This window comes from Pleurodeles waltl, chromosome 7 (assembly GCF_031143425.1).
Source record: "Pleurodeles waltl isolate 20211129_DDA chromosome 7, aPleWal1.hap1.20221129, whole genome shotgun sequence".
Taxonomy (NCBI): domain Eukaryota; kingdom Metazoa; phylum Chordata; class Amphibia; order Caudata; family Salamandridae; genus Pleurodeles; species Pleurodeles waltl.
This window is the reverse complement of record NC_090446.1, coordinates 1,025,814,371-1,025,829,622: the sequence shown is the minus strand read 5'-3', so window position 1 is coordinate 1,025,829,622 and position 15,252 is coordinate 1,025,814,371. Positions and strand designations below refer to the sequence as shown.

The 15,252-nt window shown below is 47.5% G+C and overlaps 1 protein-coding gene across 1 annotated transcript in view; it reads right to left on the bottom strand.

The window, feature by feature from the left end:
* The window catches only part of LOC138245863 (ATP-binding cassette sub-family A member 9-like), a 2,236,336-nt gene that overhangs the window by 18,227 nt on the left and 2,202,857 nt on the right, over positions 1–15,252 (bottom strand). Inside the window, exon 38 of the mRNA XM_069199841.1 lies at positions 9,291–9,346. Within this exon, the coding sequence (XP_069055942.1) occupies positions 9,291–9,346 (56 nt within the window). The remainder of the gene's footprint in view (positions 1–9,290; positions 9,347–15,252) is intronic.

The following is a 15,252-nucleotide window of genomic DNA, read 5'->3' as shown; positions in this document are numbered from 1 at the left end:
CGACAGTCCCAGCTGGAGAGATGGTGGGCATGGGCCACGGGCCGAGGTGATGGTGCAACGCACCGAAAGAGGGGTGCCAGGGGTCCACGTGGAGCCGGGGGCACTTGCTGCCCCCGACAGTTCTGGGGCCCCACCGAGCCCGCGGCGACCCGGAGGAGACAATCAGAGACCAGGGGATGGTGTATGCGGGCCCCGTGGAGGTGAGGTGGTTTGAGGCGGGGTGGCCTACCCCACGAAGAGAAGTGGGGGACAAAAAAGTGGCAGAGAAGGTGGGCAGCCAGCCCAGGCATGATCTGATCTGGTGACGAGATACAGGCCGGCCGGCGGTGCAGCGGGGGTCAGGGGTCCTGGCTGGAAAGACGGTGGGCCCGGACCACGGGCCGAGGTGACTGCGCGGCACACCGAAATAGGGTTGCCAGGAAACAGCGGTCAAGAAGGTAGGTGGCCAGCCCAGGAGTGACTCAATTTGGTGCTGAGATACAGACCGGAAGTGGATATGGGGAAAGACAAAACAAGTAAGCAGCTGCCCACGTCGTAGCAACGCATTGACCAATTCGCCAGGCAATCGTTCTTTCCGCGCGGTAGGCGACCCGGTGCCAGAGACCACCACTGCAGAAGGGGTCAACACGATCCTTCAGGCCATCCAGTCCTTGCAGTTGGCAGTTGAGACTAAGGGGGTCATTCTGACCCCGGCGGTCATAGACCGCCGGGGCCAGGGTCGGCGGGAGCACCACCGACAGGCTGGCGGTGCCCCGCAGGGCATTCTGACCGCGGCGGTTCGGCCGCGGTCAGAAGAGGAAAACCGGCGGTCTCCCGCCGGTTTTCCGCTGCCCAAAAGAATCCTCCATCTGCGCCGCCATGGGGATTCTGACACCCCATACTGCCATCCTGTTCCTGGCGGCTCTGCCACCAGGAACAGGATGGCGGTATGGGGTGTTGTGGGGCCCCTGGGGGCCCCACAAAGAATTTCAGTGTCTGCTCAGCAGACACTGAAATTCGCGACGGGTGCAACTGCACCCGTCGCACCTTCCCACTCCGCCGGCTCCATTCGGAGCCGGCGTCCTCGTGGGAAGGTTGTTTTCCACTGGGCTGGCGGGCGGCCTTTTGGCGGTCGCCCGCCAGCCCAGTGGAAAACCCAGAATCACCGCAGCGGTCTTACGACCGCGGTGCGGTATTCTGTAGGGGGGAACTCTGGCGAGCGGCCTCCGCCGCCCGCCAGAGTTAAAATCAGGCCCTAAGGTTGGTGAGGTGCGAGAGGATGTGAGCCTGCTGCGACAGGATCTGCGGACAGCAGTGGGTCATATTAAAGAAGTTGAGTATTGAGTCTCCCAGGCAGAGGATAAAATTGCAGACCTCAAGGCTAAAGTTGCCCAGCATCAGACTCGCACAGGTGAGCTCCACCACAGGGCGGAAGATGCTGAAAACCGCTCCAGGCGCAATAACCTGCACTTTGTAGGATTCCTGGAGGGAGCGGAGGCGAGCTGCGCAATTCATTTCCTGGAGCGCTGGATCAAATCGTGGGTCCCTGATCAGTGGCTCTCCCCTTGGTTCGCTATTGAGCGCGCTCATAGGGCTTTCGCACCCCGACCCCCGCCGGGTGGCCCCCAGCAGCCAATGATTGCAAGATTCCTCAACTTCAAAGACCGGGATGCAATCCTTAGAGAAGCAAGAGCACAGCCAGACTTCCGCTGGGACAAGCACAAGATCCTCATCTTCCCAGACTACACCCGTGAGGTGCATGACAGACGCCGCTGGTACGAAGGGGTCAAGCAGAAACTCAGGGCGATGCAATTGACTTATATGCTCCGCTTCCCCGCACGCCTTAAGGTCCTCATGAACGGGAAAGCCTTCTTTTTTGACTGGCCGGAGGCTGCGTGGGACTGGCTCACCGAGGATCATCGAGTGCCTCGGAGAGGCCTCCCTCCGGCCTGGGGATGGCCAGCTGGTGTCAGACCCCGGCGGCCCCCCGGGAGTGCGGGGAAGAGACAGGCGTACCCATTCCCACCGGAGAAGGCGGAGTGGCCTGCATGGCACGTCGGGGGAGGATGGACGACTGAGTCCGAGCCCCCCGGGGGCAAAAACATACCAGGTGGCTCTGAAGAGGGGAGACTGGCTCGAGAGGGGGAGCATTTTAGCCAATCCCCCTTGCTCTCCTGAAACTGACACACAGACATAGGCGGTCATTCTGACCCTGGCGGTCAAAGACCGCCAGGGCGGAGGACCGCGGGAGCACCGCCGACAGGCCGGCGGTGCTCCAATGGGGATTCCGACCGCGGCGGTAAAGCCGCGGTCGGACCGGCACCACTGGCGGGCTCCCGCCAGTGTACCGCCGCCCCATTGAATCCTCCACGGCGGCGCAGCTTGCTGCGCCGCCGAGGGGATTCCGACCCCCCCTACCGCCATCCAGATCCCGGCGGTCCGACCGCCGGGATCCGGATGGCGGTAGGGGGGGTCGCGGGGCCCCTGGGGGCCCCTGCAGTGCCCATGCCACTGGCATGGGCATTGCAGGGGCCCCCGTAAGAGGGCCCCTAAATGTATTTCACTGTCTGCTGCGCAGACAGTGAAATACGCGACGGGTGCAACTGCACCCGTCGCACAGCTTCCACTCCGCCGGCTCGATTCCGAGCCGGCTTCATCGTGGAAGCCTCTTTCCCGCTGTGCTGGCGGGCGGCGGGAAAGTCAGAATTACCGCCGCGGTCTTTCGACCGCAGAACGGTAAGCTGACGGCGGGACTTTGGCGGGCGGCCTCCGCCGCCCGCCAAGGTCAGAATGAGGGCCATATTGTGTAGCCGGGTGTGTCGGGACAGCGGCGCCCTCCCTGGCAATGGACACGGGGTGGCGGAGGGCCGGATGGCAGAACTCCGACTTAATGGAGGGGTCCACCACTCCACACTCGCAATTGACACCTTGTTTGCACAGTTCAGGGTGACAGATGCTTCTGGGTTGGAAGTATGGGGTGGGGGGCAGTTGGTGGGTCTTGTGGGAATGTTTACTCAAAGTTTTGTATGGTTGGGTTTGTGTTATGCTTTTATGCCCTTGATTAGTTGGTCGCAGTGGGACATTCAGACGGGCACACTTCATGCAATACTACTGATTCCTTACACATGTCAGAGCAGACTAACCAGGTCCTCTCCTGGAACGTAAATGGGCTCCTAGACAAAATTAAAAGATCTGCGATGTTCTCCTTCATCCGTCGCTTTGCCCCGTCCATAGTTTTGCTCCAAGAGACACACTTGTTTGGTACTAGGTGCCCTATGCTCATGAGGGGGGGCTTCGACAGATTTACCACGCAGGATTCTCCAGGGGCTCCAGGGGTGTGGCTGTTTTGTTGCACCGTTCTTTACCAATGGTGGTGGCTCTCCCTGTCGGACCCACAAGGAAGATACGTGGCAGTCTCCGGACAGCTTGGGGGGCATCCAATCAACATACTTAGCATTTATGTCCCCTCGGGCGCACAGGAGCGGCTTCTCACGACACTCAGGGATGTGGTGGCGGGACTTCCCCCGGGCCTAACCATATTGGGAGGGGACTTCAATTCTGACCTAACTCCAGTGATAGACATTGCCGGCCATCGTCTTCAGGCCGAGTCACCAGGGCGACAGGGTTGCGTAAATGGGTGGAGGGCCTTGGTCTCTGTGACGCGTGGTGGACTTGGCAACCCCACGTGCGACAATACACTCAGAAGTCAGCGGCGCACCCCACCCATGCCAGAATATATCTTTTCTTTGTGCCAGCCCTTGATGTTCCTCGAGTCTCAGGGGTGGAGATAATCCCTCATGGGGTATCAGACCACGCACCACTAATTCTTCGGCTGGACGATATTGACGCGATCCGACGCCCGGTATGGTGGCTTAATGCCTGGTACTTGCAGAATAGTGAATACGCTCAGCCCCTCGGGGACTGCCTCTCTGACTACTTTACCTTTAATCTTGGGTCTGTGCCATCCCCGGGTATGATCTGGGCTGCTTGTAAGGCCACCCTCAGGGGACATGCCAGGCATCTCCTTCGAGTGCGGGAACGCGCGCGCAATCAAAAAGTGTCGACACTCGAGGCCAGAGCTGTGCGTGTGGAGGGCCAGCTCAACGACTCCACACTTGCATCTGTCACACGGCAATTAGCTTTGGTCAGAGAAGAGATTAGGCACACTACTCTCGAGACAGCGAAACACATGTGGCGAGCCTCCGCAGCCCCTGTATACGGGTGGGGAGACAAAAACGGCAAGCTCTTACATTGGCTTGCGACAAGACCAATGGTATGCAGAGTCATCCCAGAAGTCGTTGACAACTCAGGAACCATTTCCCAGACGTCGTACAAAATAGCACAGAGTTTCGCCACCTACTACATGAAGCTCTACAAGAGCGGCCTAGGCCCCAGGTTAAAAGTGAAGCCCCCTTGTTGCAGGAGGTGTCCCTTCCTAAGATCTCAGTGGTGGACAAGCAGGACCTTGACAAGCCTATTGGCCTCAAAGAAGTCGAGGCTGCTATATCAGAGCTGACTGCGGGCAAGACACCTGGCTTTGACGGTTTTCCGGCAGAGCTTTACACCAAGTTTTGCGATATCCTAACTCCCCACCTGCGCACCATGTTCGAGGAGGCTGAGAAAACTGGGAGTTTCCAACCCGGTTTAGACCAAGCCACCATTGTGGTGATCCCTAAGACTAACCCCCCTCACTCACTGCTCTGCGTATCGCCCCATTTCGCTGCTCAACACTGAACTCAAGATACTGTCCACGGTTCTGCCCACTAGATTGAAAAGGGTGCTGCCCTCGTTGACCCATCCAGATCAATGCAGCTTTATGCCCGCTAGGAGCACCAGGAATTTATTAGGCGACTGCACGTGGCCCTGACCAATCGGGCCCTTCTGACTTCTCCTCTGGCGCTCCTCTTAGACTTCGAGAAGGCATTCGACACGGTGGACTGGTCCTACCTTCAGCGAGTGCTGTTGGGACTCTTATACTCTAATCCAATGGCCCGAGTGCAGTTAAACGGGGCAGTGTCAGACCAATTTTGTATCCGCCGGGGAACACGCCAGGGATGTCCCCTATCCCCGCTCCTTTTCGCACTGGAATTGCTCGCAAAGCTTATCAGAAAAGACTCCTTGGTTGGCGGCTGGTCATGGCCTACTGGGAAGGAAGACTGCATTGCGTTATACGCAGACTATGTATCTTGAAAACAACAAAGACTTCTCTTTGAAGTAGGCCTACTTCAAAGGCAGAAAGGGGTATGAGAAGAGCACCCAAAACCCCTGAAAATCAGATTACTTCAGGAACCAAGAGGAACCTCTGCCAAGGAGAAGGGCTCAAGAAGCTGGAGGAGGAGTACTGCTCCTTTGCCTGTGACTGTGCTTTTCTGGGTTGGTCTGCAGTAGCTGCTTCTACCTGGGAGAGGACAAAGACGGACTTTTGTGTGACTTTGACTGGTGAAGAATCTCCAAGGACTTGAAGTGAGCCTGCCTCCTGTTGTTGAAGTCTCAGGGACAGCAAAGACTTCTCTCTGACAAAACTTGGGCTTTCTGCTGAGGGTCCTGCCTGCCAAGTGGTGCCGTAACCTATCTCTGGGCTCTTGAAAGGTGCAGCTGGTGGAAAATGTCAGATATCCATGCAAATACCGCTGTGCAGTAAACTTTCGACGCACCACCCTATTTGCGGTTGAAAAACGATGCGCCGCCGGCCTCGCAGCTAAAATCGACGCTCCACATGCATCGCGGCTGGGAGACCCACGCAACATGGCTGGAGAAACGACGCGCAACACCCGCAGTGGCTGATGTTAATGATGCAGGCCCCCAATCAGTGAGGTTTCTTGACATCGTGCGTCCGGATTTCTACGCAGCATCGCTGGGCGCAGAAAATCAACACTAAGCCTGCCTGCCCAGATTGACGCATTGCTCTCTTACGCATGCTGACCCAACCACCAGAGGAACAATGCACACTCTCACTTACGAGTGAGAAATCGACACATTGCTGGCCTTTTTCGACACACACTCGCCCGTGTGGCTTTATTTTGACGCTACCTAGGTACTTTTGTACGCTAACAATGTTCTCACTGTTCTCTAAAGGATTTAAGACTCTTTTGCTTTTTAAATTCATAACTTGACTTGTGTATGTTGGATGTTTGTCGTTTTGGTCTTGTTTTGTTTAGATAAATAGTATCTATTTTTCTAAACCTGTGTTGTGTCATTTTCTAGTGTTTTCACTGAGTTACTTTGTGTGTTGGTACAAATACCTTACACCTTGCTTCTGAAGTTAAACCTGCCTGCTCGTGCCAAGCTACCAAGGGATTAAGCGGGGGTTAACTGAGGGTGATTCTCCTTTAATCTGACTAGACATTACACTCTTTTGATTTAACAATATGCAAAAAAAGCCATCTTTGAGTAGACACGGATATGTCTCCACCCAAATACATAATTGAAGAAATACCTAAGTCCCTATAAGAAATAGCACATAAAACTGTACCAACTGTCACTGATCCCTCCTATAAGTTTGTCAAGGGCTTTCATTGAGGGACGGTCATGTAAAAGATTTCAGGCATCCGTTTTGGAACTCATCAGTGACAGGTGGGTGGCACATGATAATGCTCCTTTTCATGTATGTAGGGTGTTGAGTACTTTCTTACATATTTATTTTTTTAGGAAAGTATGTCTGTGTGGACCCAAACTCAGCCATTTGGGACATATTTTTCCAAAAAATGTAGAAAGCATGTCAGTTAGCCTTTGGTGATGGAAAGCACTGAAACTGATTGATGGAATTTCTAATCCGAATGGACATCCCAATTCACCTTTCCTTCTCTGTCTTTTGCAGGAATAGAAAACACTCTCGGATACAGATGTATCAAGAATGCCTTTTGCGAATCAGAAATAGCGATTTTTAAGAAATTGCTATTTCTGATTTGCAAAATGCAATGTATCACATTTGCGATTCAGTAATGGCGATTTCTTAAAAATCGCAAATGCTATTACCGAATCGCAAATTGCGATACCGGCCCCCATTCGCATCCATGGGCCTGTCGGACCATATTTGCCAATATTTTGCATGTCCCAAATTGTGAATTCCTAACTGGAATTCGCAATTTTCGGAAATGCAAAGTCCAGGGTGCTGGGGGCCTTAGGTCCCCTCTACTGCACCCCAAAATATTTTTTACAACATGTAAGGTTCACACATGCCAAAAGGACATGTGTGCTTTACATGTAAATTTAAAAAATGCATTTTAAATGCATTTTTAAAATTTGCACATGGTTACAACCAAGTTCAACTTGGTGGTAAATAGCGATTCCTTAATGCCCAGCTCGCATTAAGGAATTGCTTCTTACATGTGCTTTAGAAATCGCAAATAAGGAATACTTATTTGCGATTTCTTACCTAGAGAGTCGCAATTTGCGACTCTCTAAACAGGGTCGCAATTTTAAGGAATCGCTATTTTAGCGATTCCTTAAAATTGCTTTCAGAATGCTTTTGATACATTCTGAAATGGCTTTTTGCATTCGCAAACCGGCATTCGCAAACCGGCATTTGCACCATTTGCGAATGCCAAAAGCTTTGATAAATCTGGCCCTAGGTTTTTCATTCGATCGTATAAAAACTAAAAGTATACATGGTGTTTTATAACAAAATATAGCATTTGGTCCTTGCTGATTTTTGGCAAACCAGGAGGTTAACACTTTTCTTACATTTTCCCACTTGTAATTTTTTTTCAGAATTTGGCAATTTTTAAGCACAAGTGCCAATATTTTTCCTGAATGCTGAAATGGGTGCTCTGTTTTCTCATAAGTTAACTTTAACACAGTTTTGCTCGTGACATTGACTCTGAATGAATGTTGCCAATCTTTCCGTGCAACAACTTAAAAGGTGTGAAACTGAAATTCGCAGTTTTAACGTAAATGTTAATAAAGTGCACAAAACTTTGAAATCTACCACTACCAATGGTAGCATTCGCCTCACCTCAATGCTTCCATCACCGATACTCAAAGCCTGTTTAGAGCACTACACTTGTGTCATAAATGACAAACTGGGCAGCTACAGATTTTCTTGGACTTGACACCTGCCTTGGTATTTAAATAACGTGTGGTTATTGCAGTACCTATATTAGTGATATATTATAAACGTGTCTGAGAAAGGAAAAACATCTTCTAAAAATAAGACAGCTGGTTCTATTTAAATACTATGCACTATACACTTAGAGCAAGAGGAACACCAGCTCACCCTCTAGGCCAACTGGCTATTGTCTTAAAAATAGTAATGAAAACCCAATTCATGTACTAGTTATAGTACTGACCTGTTTCTATCCAGGGAGGAAAAGGTCTCCAACTCTAAGTTCAAAATTCCAGTGATTGCGTTCCTTGTGTGTTCTACTTCTTACCACAGCGATGATAACATTAAATTAAGAGGATAAACTCGGGACACCTGAAATCTTCTTGTAGCGGACCTCTCAGGATGTAACCAGACTATCTTCACCACAGCTTATTCTACATGTATGATTTAAAACTGTACATCTGAGCCAATGCCATGTGAATGGTTTAATCAAATAGTTACTAAGATCCATTCCCAAAGCTTTTTCCCTGTGAAATGTCATTTGTCCTGGAAATGCAGGCATGAGAAATTAGTAAATCGCACCTCGATTTAGAGAAAAATACCCTCATTATATATTCCTGCAAGACAACTGCTATATTTGATTCAAAAAGCCTTTCTCTGTTTCAACTACTTAGGTTATTATTAAGATTGAGGGGTAATGCCGGGATCTGGCACAAACAGTGTAATTCCATACCATGGTAAAACAAAAAGTTGATGTAATATATTTACCACATGGTAATTCAACGGGGTCCGAGTTAAGCCCTTGAATATGTTTGTGTTACATGTGTGTTCTGTATTCAGAATATAGCTATAATGACAACATTATCACTAGACCTGTATAGGGAGATAACAGTCTGGCATGTATGATATGCAGAGTGCCGCTTTGCCTGTTATATTACTGGAAGTGGGAATGGAGAGATGCTCGATTTGATATCATTACTGAAGAGTCCACTCCGTGGCTTCCGTCTCGCGTAGCAACAAACATAAATAGGAGGCTGCTGAGAGGCTGAGGGTGAGACTGATGTGAAACCTGTAAGTTTTATTGCCCCTACCACTGGCCGTTTTGTGAAAATTCCCTCTCAAATGTTTCTCAAGCACAATAGTCCTGCCTCTGAACTTGAAAAAAACACCCGATTTAAAACAGTATTGATTGTACCTGCAGTTTACTGGAAACCGAAGGCGCATGCACCCATGCATTATTATAAAAATTGAAAGCTGCGTACTGTACCTGTTCCAAGGTGGACTGTGAAAAGCTGTACTCCTCCAGGTTAAACGTCCGCTTAACTTTAGGAAAAAACGTGACAAGACACAAGTTACTCAGGGAACACATTGAAAGACTCCTACAGCATATACTGTCTCATTTCACACACGTCCATTAAAACAGAAGAAGTTGCTTTTAAGAAAGAGAACATGCAATTTGCGAGTCGCAAAATCGGATGCAGGATGGTATCCCTGACACAACCTGCGAATCGCAAGGGGGTCGCAAAGACGCACCTCATTAATATTAATGAGGTGGGTCGTAATTTGTGACCCCCTTGCAATTTGCAGCACTCACAGGGATGGTGGCCTGCTGGAGACAGCAGACCACCATGTCTGTGACTGCTTTTTAATACAGCAGTTTTTTTTGTATTGCAGCCCGTTTTCCTTAAAGGAAAACGAGTTGTAATACACTTGAAAAAATGAAATGTTTTTTTTTCAATCTTTCAGAGCAGGCAGTGCACTGCCTGCTCTGAAAAAAATGTTTTTAGAGCTATTCACAAAGGGGAAGGGGTTCCAAGGGGACCCCTTCCCTTTTACGAATGGGTTAGCACCCATTTGAAATGGGTGCTAACTGCGAATTGCTTTGAGACTGCGTTCGCGGTCACAAAGCAATTCTACATCGCTATGCGAATCGCAAATAGGAAGGTTAACACCCCTTCCTATTTGCGAGTCGCATTCCCATTTTGTGAGTCGGTAACCTGGTTACCGACGCACAAAATGGGAATGAGCATCGCAATGTGCATTTTGCATGGCGCAAACAGCAAAATTTGCTGTTTGCACCATGCAAAACGCTTCCTACATCTGGCCCTAGGCGTTATTTTTACGAAGCAAAACTCGTTTTTGGAAGCGGGCAAACGCTAACAAAGAGTACATATGTCGTTAAAGGGCGTATCTGTCGATGTTGTATACTAGTTTATACCGGATTTCAAAGGTATGTTTACAAGAGAACACGTAAATAAAACGATCTGTATCTTGCATGTATTAAATAGACTATTTTAGAAATTGTTCCAAACCGATCCACACATAATGACACACCTCATTCCACTTTGCAGGACTAGTGATTTGTTCGCATTTGCACTTCAGAGGGCTACTTTCTGCACCTGCCAGATTACTTCCTCGATGGTCCAAGAGCCATGTTCATCTATAGATGCCTCAGACTCCTTTGATACATAGGCCGGCTTATGAAAGTAATACGTGCTTCAGCCAACTTAGCTGGCCCGAAGCAGGGGCCTTTGATTGATTACAGTGTGGCCAATCATTTTTTTATGTAAAAAAACGTTATTTTTGTTTATGATAAATCTTTTGATGAGAAAATACAACGTAGCGAAACACTGGCCACGTAGACATTTGATGCATGGCTATCACCAAATTAGTAGCGCATAGTGGATCCCTGTTGGCCTGAATTGTTAGTTTCACTAGCTGCTCACGCACTCCAGATCGTAACATGTTTTATTTATTTTCATTTTTAATATGAAATTAAATATCCTTACACAAGAAGTAGTATGAAATAAAAACTCGCGATGATCTGCAGAAGGCTTCTGCAACCGCAGAACATTTACATACTTTTACCTTTTAGGGACAGTTCTTATCAAAGGACAAATTATTTTTTAATTACCAGGCACACTATACGCGTAGCATATATCAATCTCAGTAAGTTTTCGTAACACATGCCATTCACCTCACATCACCTTGGCATCATATCCAGGGCCTCATCATCTTTTACTTCAACTGCAGTATTCATCATTACCTAAAAGGGAGCCCTGGCAATCCAGCTGCATCCTCTCTCCCTGCCACCTACAGTTGCATAGTGAGGTTTATGGCAAATTGGTATAGCTGAAATACCCAGTAGTGTTCCTAGTGTTCCAGATATCCCTTGGTCACCCTTTGACCAACTAACCTGGTGTTGGACTGGACAACTTAGGTGTGATCTCTCCGCCAAACGTTTTGCCTTCTCCCGTCCTGTTTTTTTTAATTTATTTTTTTGGCCTTAGGATTCTATGCACCTTACCACTGCTAACCAGTGCTCAAGTGCTTACTCCCTAAAAGATGGTCAAACTGACTTACATATTTAATTTACTTATATTTCCCTTGTAGAGTTGTATACCATTTCCCCAGAACCTGTGAATTAAATGCTACTAGTGGACCTACAGCACTTATTGTGCCACTCACTTAAGTAGCCATTTAAAACCTGTCCTAGGCTTGCCATTGCAGCCTGTGTGTAGTCTTAAACTGCCAGTACGACTTGGCAAAATAAACCTTTCACCATGCCTAAACCTTTCTTTTAAACACATAGAAGTTACCCCCTAGGTAGGCCCTATACAGCGCACAGGGCAGAATGTAGTTAATGTAAAACGTTGGACATGTACTATCAGGATTTACATATCCTGGTGCTGAAAAACTCTTACATTCATTTTTCAATACTGCAAGGCCTACTTTTATTTTGTGTTGTAGTTCTTTATTAAGGATTTGTGGAAACAAAAAGAAAATCAAGAGCAGAAAAATTAACATAGTGCTCTAACCTCATACAACACACAATAGGCAGATGTTCTGTACTCAGCCCCATCCCCCTACTGAAACGAAATAAAAAATGTAGAAGGCAGAGAGCGTGTGAGGTTACAGCATTACCAAATGGTCAGCATGATTTCAACATCATATTCCAACATAAGTAGCATCATAGTTATAGAAAGAGACGACCACAGTTCTAAACAAATCCCAATGACAGTATTCACAGTTGGTCCAGATTGTTACGTTATTCCCCACTCATTAATCAGGTACCTCCCACCTCTTAACACCATGACCACCACATCTGTGGGTGACAGAAATGGGGACCCCACAGGGTAGGGACGTTACCGGGAGAGTCTATGGGAGGGGATGTGTGGCTTGTGTATGTCCCGGGTTCCACTATTCAGTGGTAGGTGACGAAAGAGAAGAAGGGAGGTCAAAGAGGGATCAGGATGGATCAATAGGTCTGGAGAAGCGGGCCGATGAGCATACAGGGCGGGTCGGGGAGGGGGGATATGCGATGAGATGACTTGCCTGATTACCCTGTCAAGTACACTCTGGGGGCATTGAGGTGTTGGGGGGCGCCCCCATTTAGAACATAGAGTTTGAGACCATGATGATCATGTTAGTAGAAGAGGGAGGGTAGTTGGTGCTAGACTTGAAGTCCTAAGAGTAGGGAGTGTTGGTCTCGATGTTCCAGTGTTCTAGGATTAATTTTAAACTGTAAGATAGGGGAGCCAGAATCCGCAAGGAGACGACAGAAACAGGGACTCAATATTCATGAGAAAGGAGAGAGAAGGGAGAAAGTGGAACAGAGGTATGAAACTATGAGAAGGGTGTAGAGTGAAAACAGGAGGAAGGACGGGAACAAAAACAAGGACAAATGAAAAAACAAGAACAAGGGCACTGGCCGGGGAAAAAGTAATGAGAGGGAATGGGGACGGAACGGGGGAGGGTGAGGGAGTGTACTGTGTCGAAACCTGGGGGGAAATATGCGTGGTGGTAGGTAATTCGTATAGAGGGTGGTAGGCACTGAAAAGGAAGGGAACCCCATGGATGGGTGATAGATGAACATAACCTATTGGCTCCGCATCAGACCACCGGGGGCTCAGGTGGGGTCGGGAGGAAGGGGGCCGGCGTCTCCAAAAGGTAAGGCACGCTGGTAGCCCGGCACGTGGGCGCGCATGCAAGGCCTACTTTTCCTATAGAGTTACTTTATTAAATTTAAAAAGTGCTAATGTTTGATTGGGAACAGGTAGGAAAAAGTCAAGGTTGCTGACCCAGGAGTTTCACTTGTCTGAGCTTGCACATCGTGGATGTTAATAGCCTGAGGCACCACCAGGGTTTTTGAATGCATCCAAAATCGCCCACCACTAGAGGTATGCATGTATTCTCATGATGTCATGGAAATGAAGAAAGGACTTCATATTATTGTTGCTATTGTCAATAAGTTATGGATGGATTTGCCATGTGGAATTTACAATGTGCACAATAGGTCTTTTAAAAACAGTAGTAAACAAGTCCAATATAAGTCAATTATGTTATCATTACAAATAAAACCTACTCCACAATATTTATAAAAAATGTGGTTGATCAATTATATTTGAAGTTTGTGGGAAATGTCCCACCTAGAGTAACTATACATAGAGGAAACAATCTTGAATCAGAAAACAAATCCTACGAATAAATAACAACAAAGTATTTTATTAGATGCACATGTTACACTAGATTCTAAAAGGGTGTTATGCAGGAGTATGTTATGAAGAAAAAAATATACATAACTAAAGAGACACAAATCTGCATTCATACTCATAACAAGGAGGTCTAGCCAGAAAATACTAAAACATTAGAACTTCGTAGTTGCATGAGAAAAAACACTGTCTGAAAAAGGAGTATGTGTTGAAATGCTCTTTCGATTAGGAAAAGGCCAACCAAGAGATGTCATTGTTAAGCACTGTTTTAAGCATCTGGTAGCCATTGATCCACCATTGTTCTTTCTCAAAGAGAGTTTTCTCTGTGCTTTTATCAACATTATCTATTGTTTCAAAAATAGCTCACTGAAAATTATTAATAGTCTCAGATAATGATTTCTCATTTAGGTGGTAATTCTTTTACATCAGATGTTGCTCTTGTGTTCTCCATTCACGTCCTTATTTTATGGCTGGTCACCCCTATGTAATGCAAATTACATGGACAGGTGATCATATAAACCACCTGTGTGGTATTGCAATTTGTGTGTTTTCTTAAAGTCCATTCTCAGACCTAGGTCTATTGTCTTAGTGGGATTCGCTAGGTGACATACACTGCAAAACCAACACAGGAAGTTCCCAACAAGTGGTGGTAGACCCCACATATATGAAACCACACTAGCTTTGGTCGAGGTTGTAGATGGTTGAGTATGGACCAAAAAAACTGAGCTTCTGATGGCCTCTTTTATCAGCAAATCTCAGTTTCTCAAAACCAAAACAACCAGAACTGATTCTGCACAATTTTTTGTTGATAATCATCTTGATGTAGTTGGAGGCTTCATTATTTGTTATTACACACATTAATGGATTGGAGTGACCTGACAAGGTGTTGGATGGTTCAAGAATTGTGTCCCTATTTTGATTTCCCACATGTTTTTAACTCTTAAGGATGATCAAATCTGGATAGTGTCTATGTCTCAATTTGTTCAGCTAACTCCCCTCCCTGTTGCTTATAGTCCTCCATATAATTACAGTTCTTTCTAATCCTCAAAAATTGACTGTACAGGAAATTCTCAAATGGGTGGAAACTGTCAAATTTCAAAAGCCTGTGTCCTGGGTCACATACAGAGAGAAAAAGGGGACTATATGTGTAAGACCTTCAGGCCCGTATTTATACTTCGTTTGCGCCGAATTTGCGTCGTTTTTTTCGACGCAAATTCGGCGCAAAACTAACGCCATATTTATACTTTGGCGTTAGACGCGTCTAGCGCCAAAGTATGGGCAAATAGCGTAATTTTTTTGCGTGAACGCCTTCCTTGCGTTAATGAGATGAAAGGAAGGCGTTCCCGTCTGCAAAAATGACGGCGACGCAAATGCGTCGTATTTATACTCCCGGGCAAAAATCACGCCCGGGAGTGGGCGGGTCAAAAAACCCTGCATTTGCGCCACTTTTTAACGCCTTTTTATTAACAGGTGCCCTCCCATGCCCCCAGGGACTCCCCCTGCCACCCTTGCCCACCCCAGGAGGACCCCCAAGGATGGAGGGACCCACCCCAGGGACATTCAGGTAAGTTCAGGTAAGTATTTTTTATTTTTATTTTTTTATTTTTTTTTGTGGCATAGGGGGGCCTGATTTGTGCCCCCCTACATGCCACTATGCCCAATGACCATGCCCAGGGGACATAAGTCCCCTGGGCATGGCCATTGGGCAAGGGGGCATGACTCCTGTCTTTACTAAGA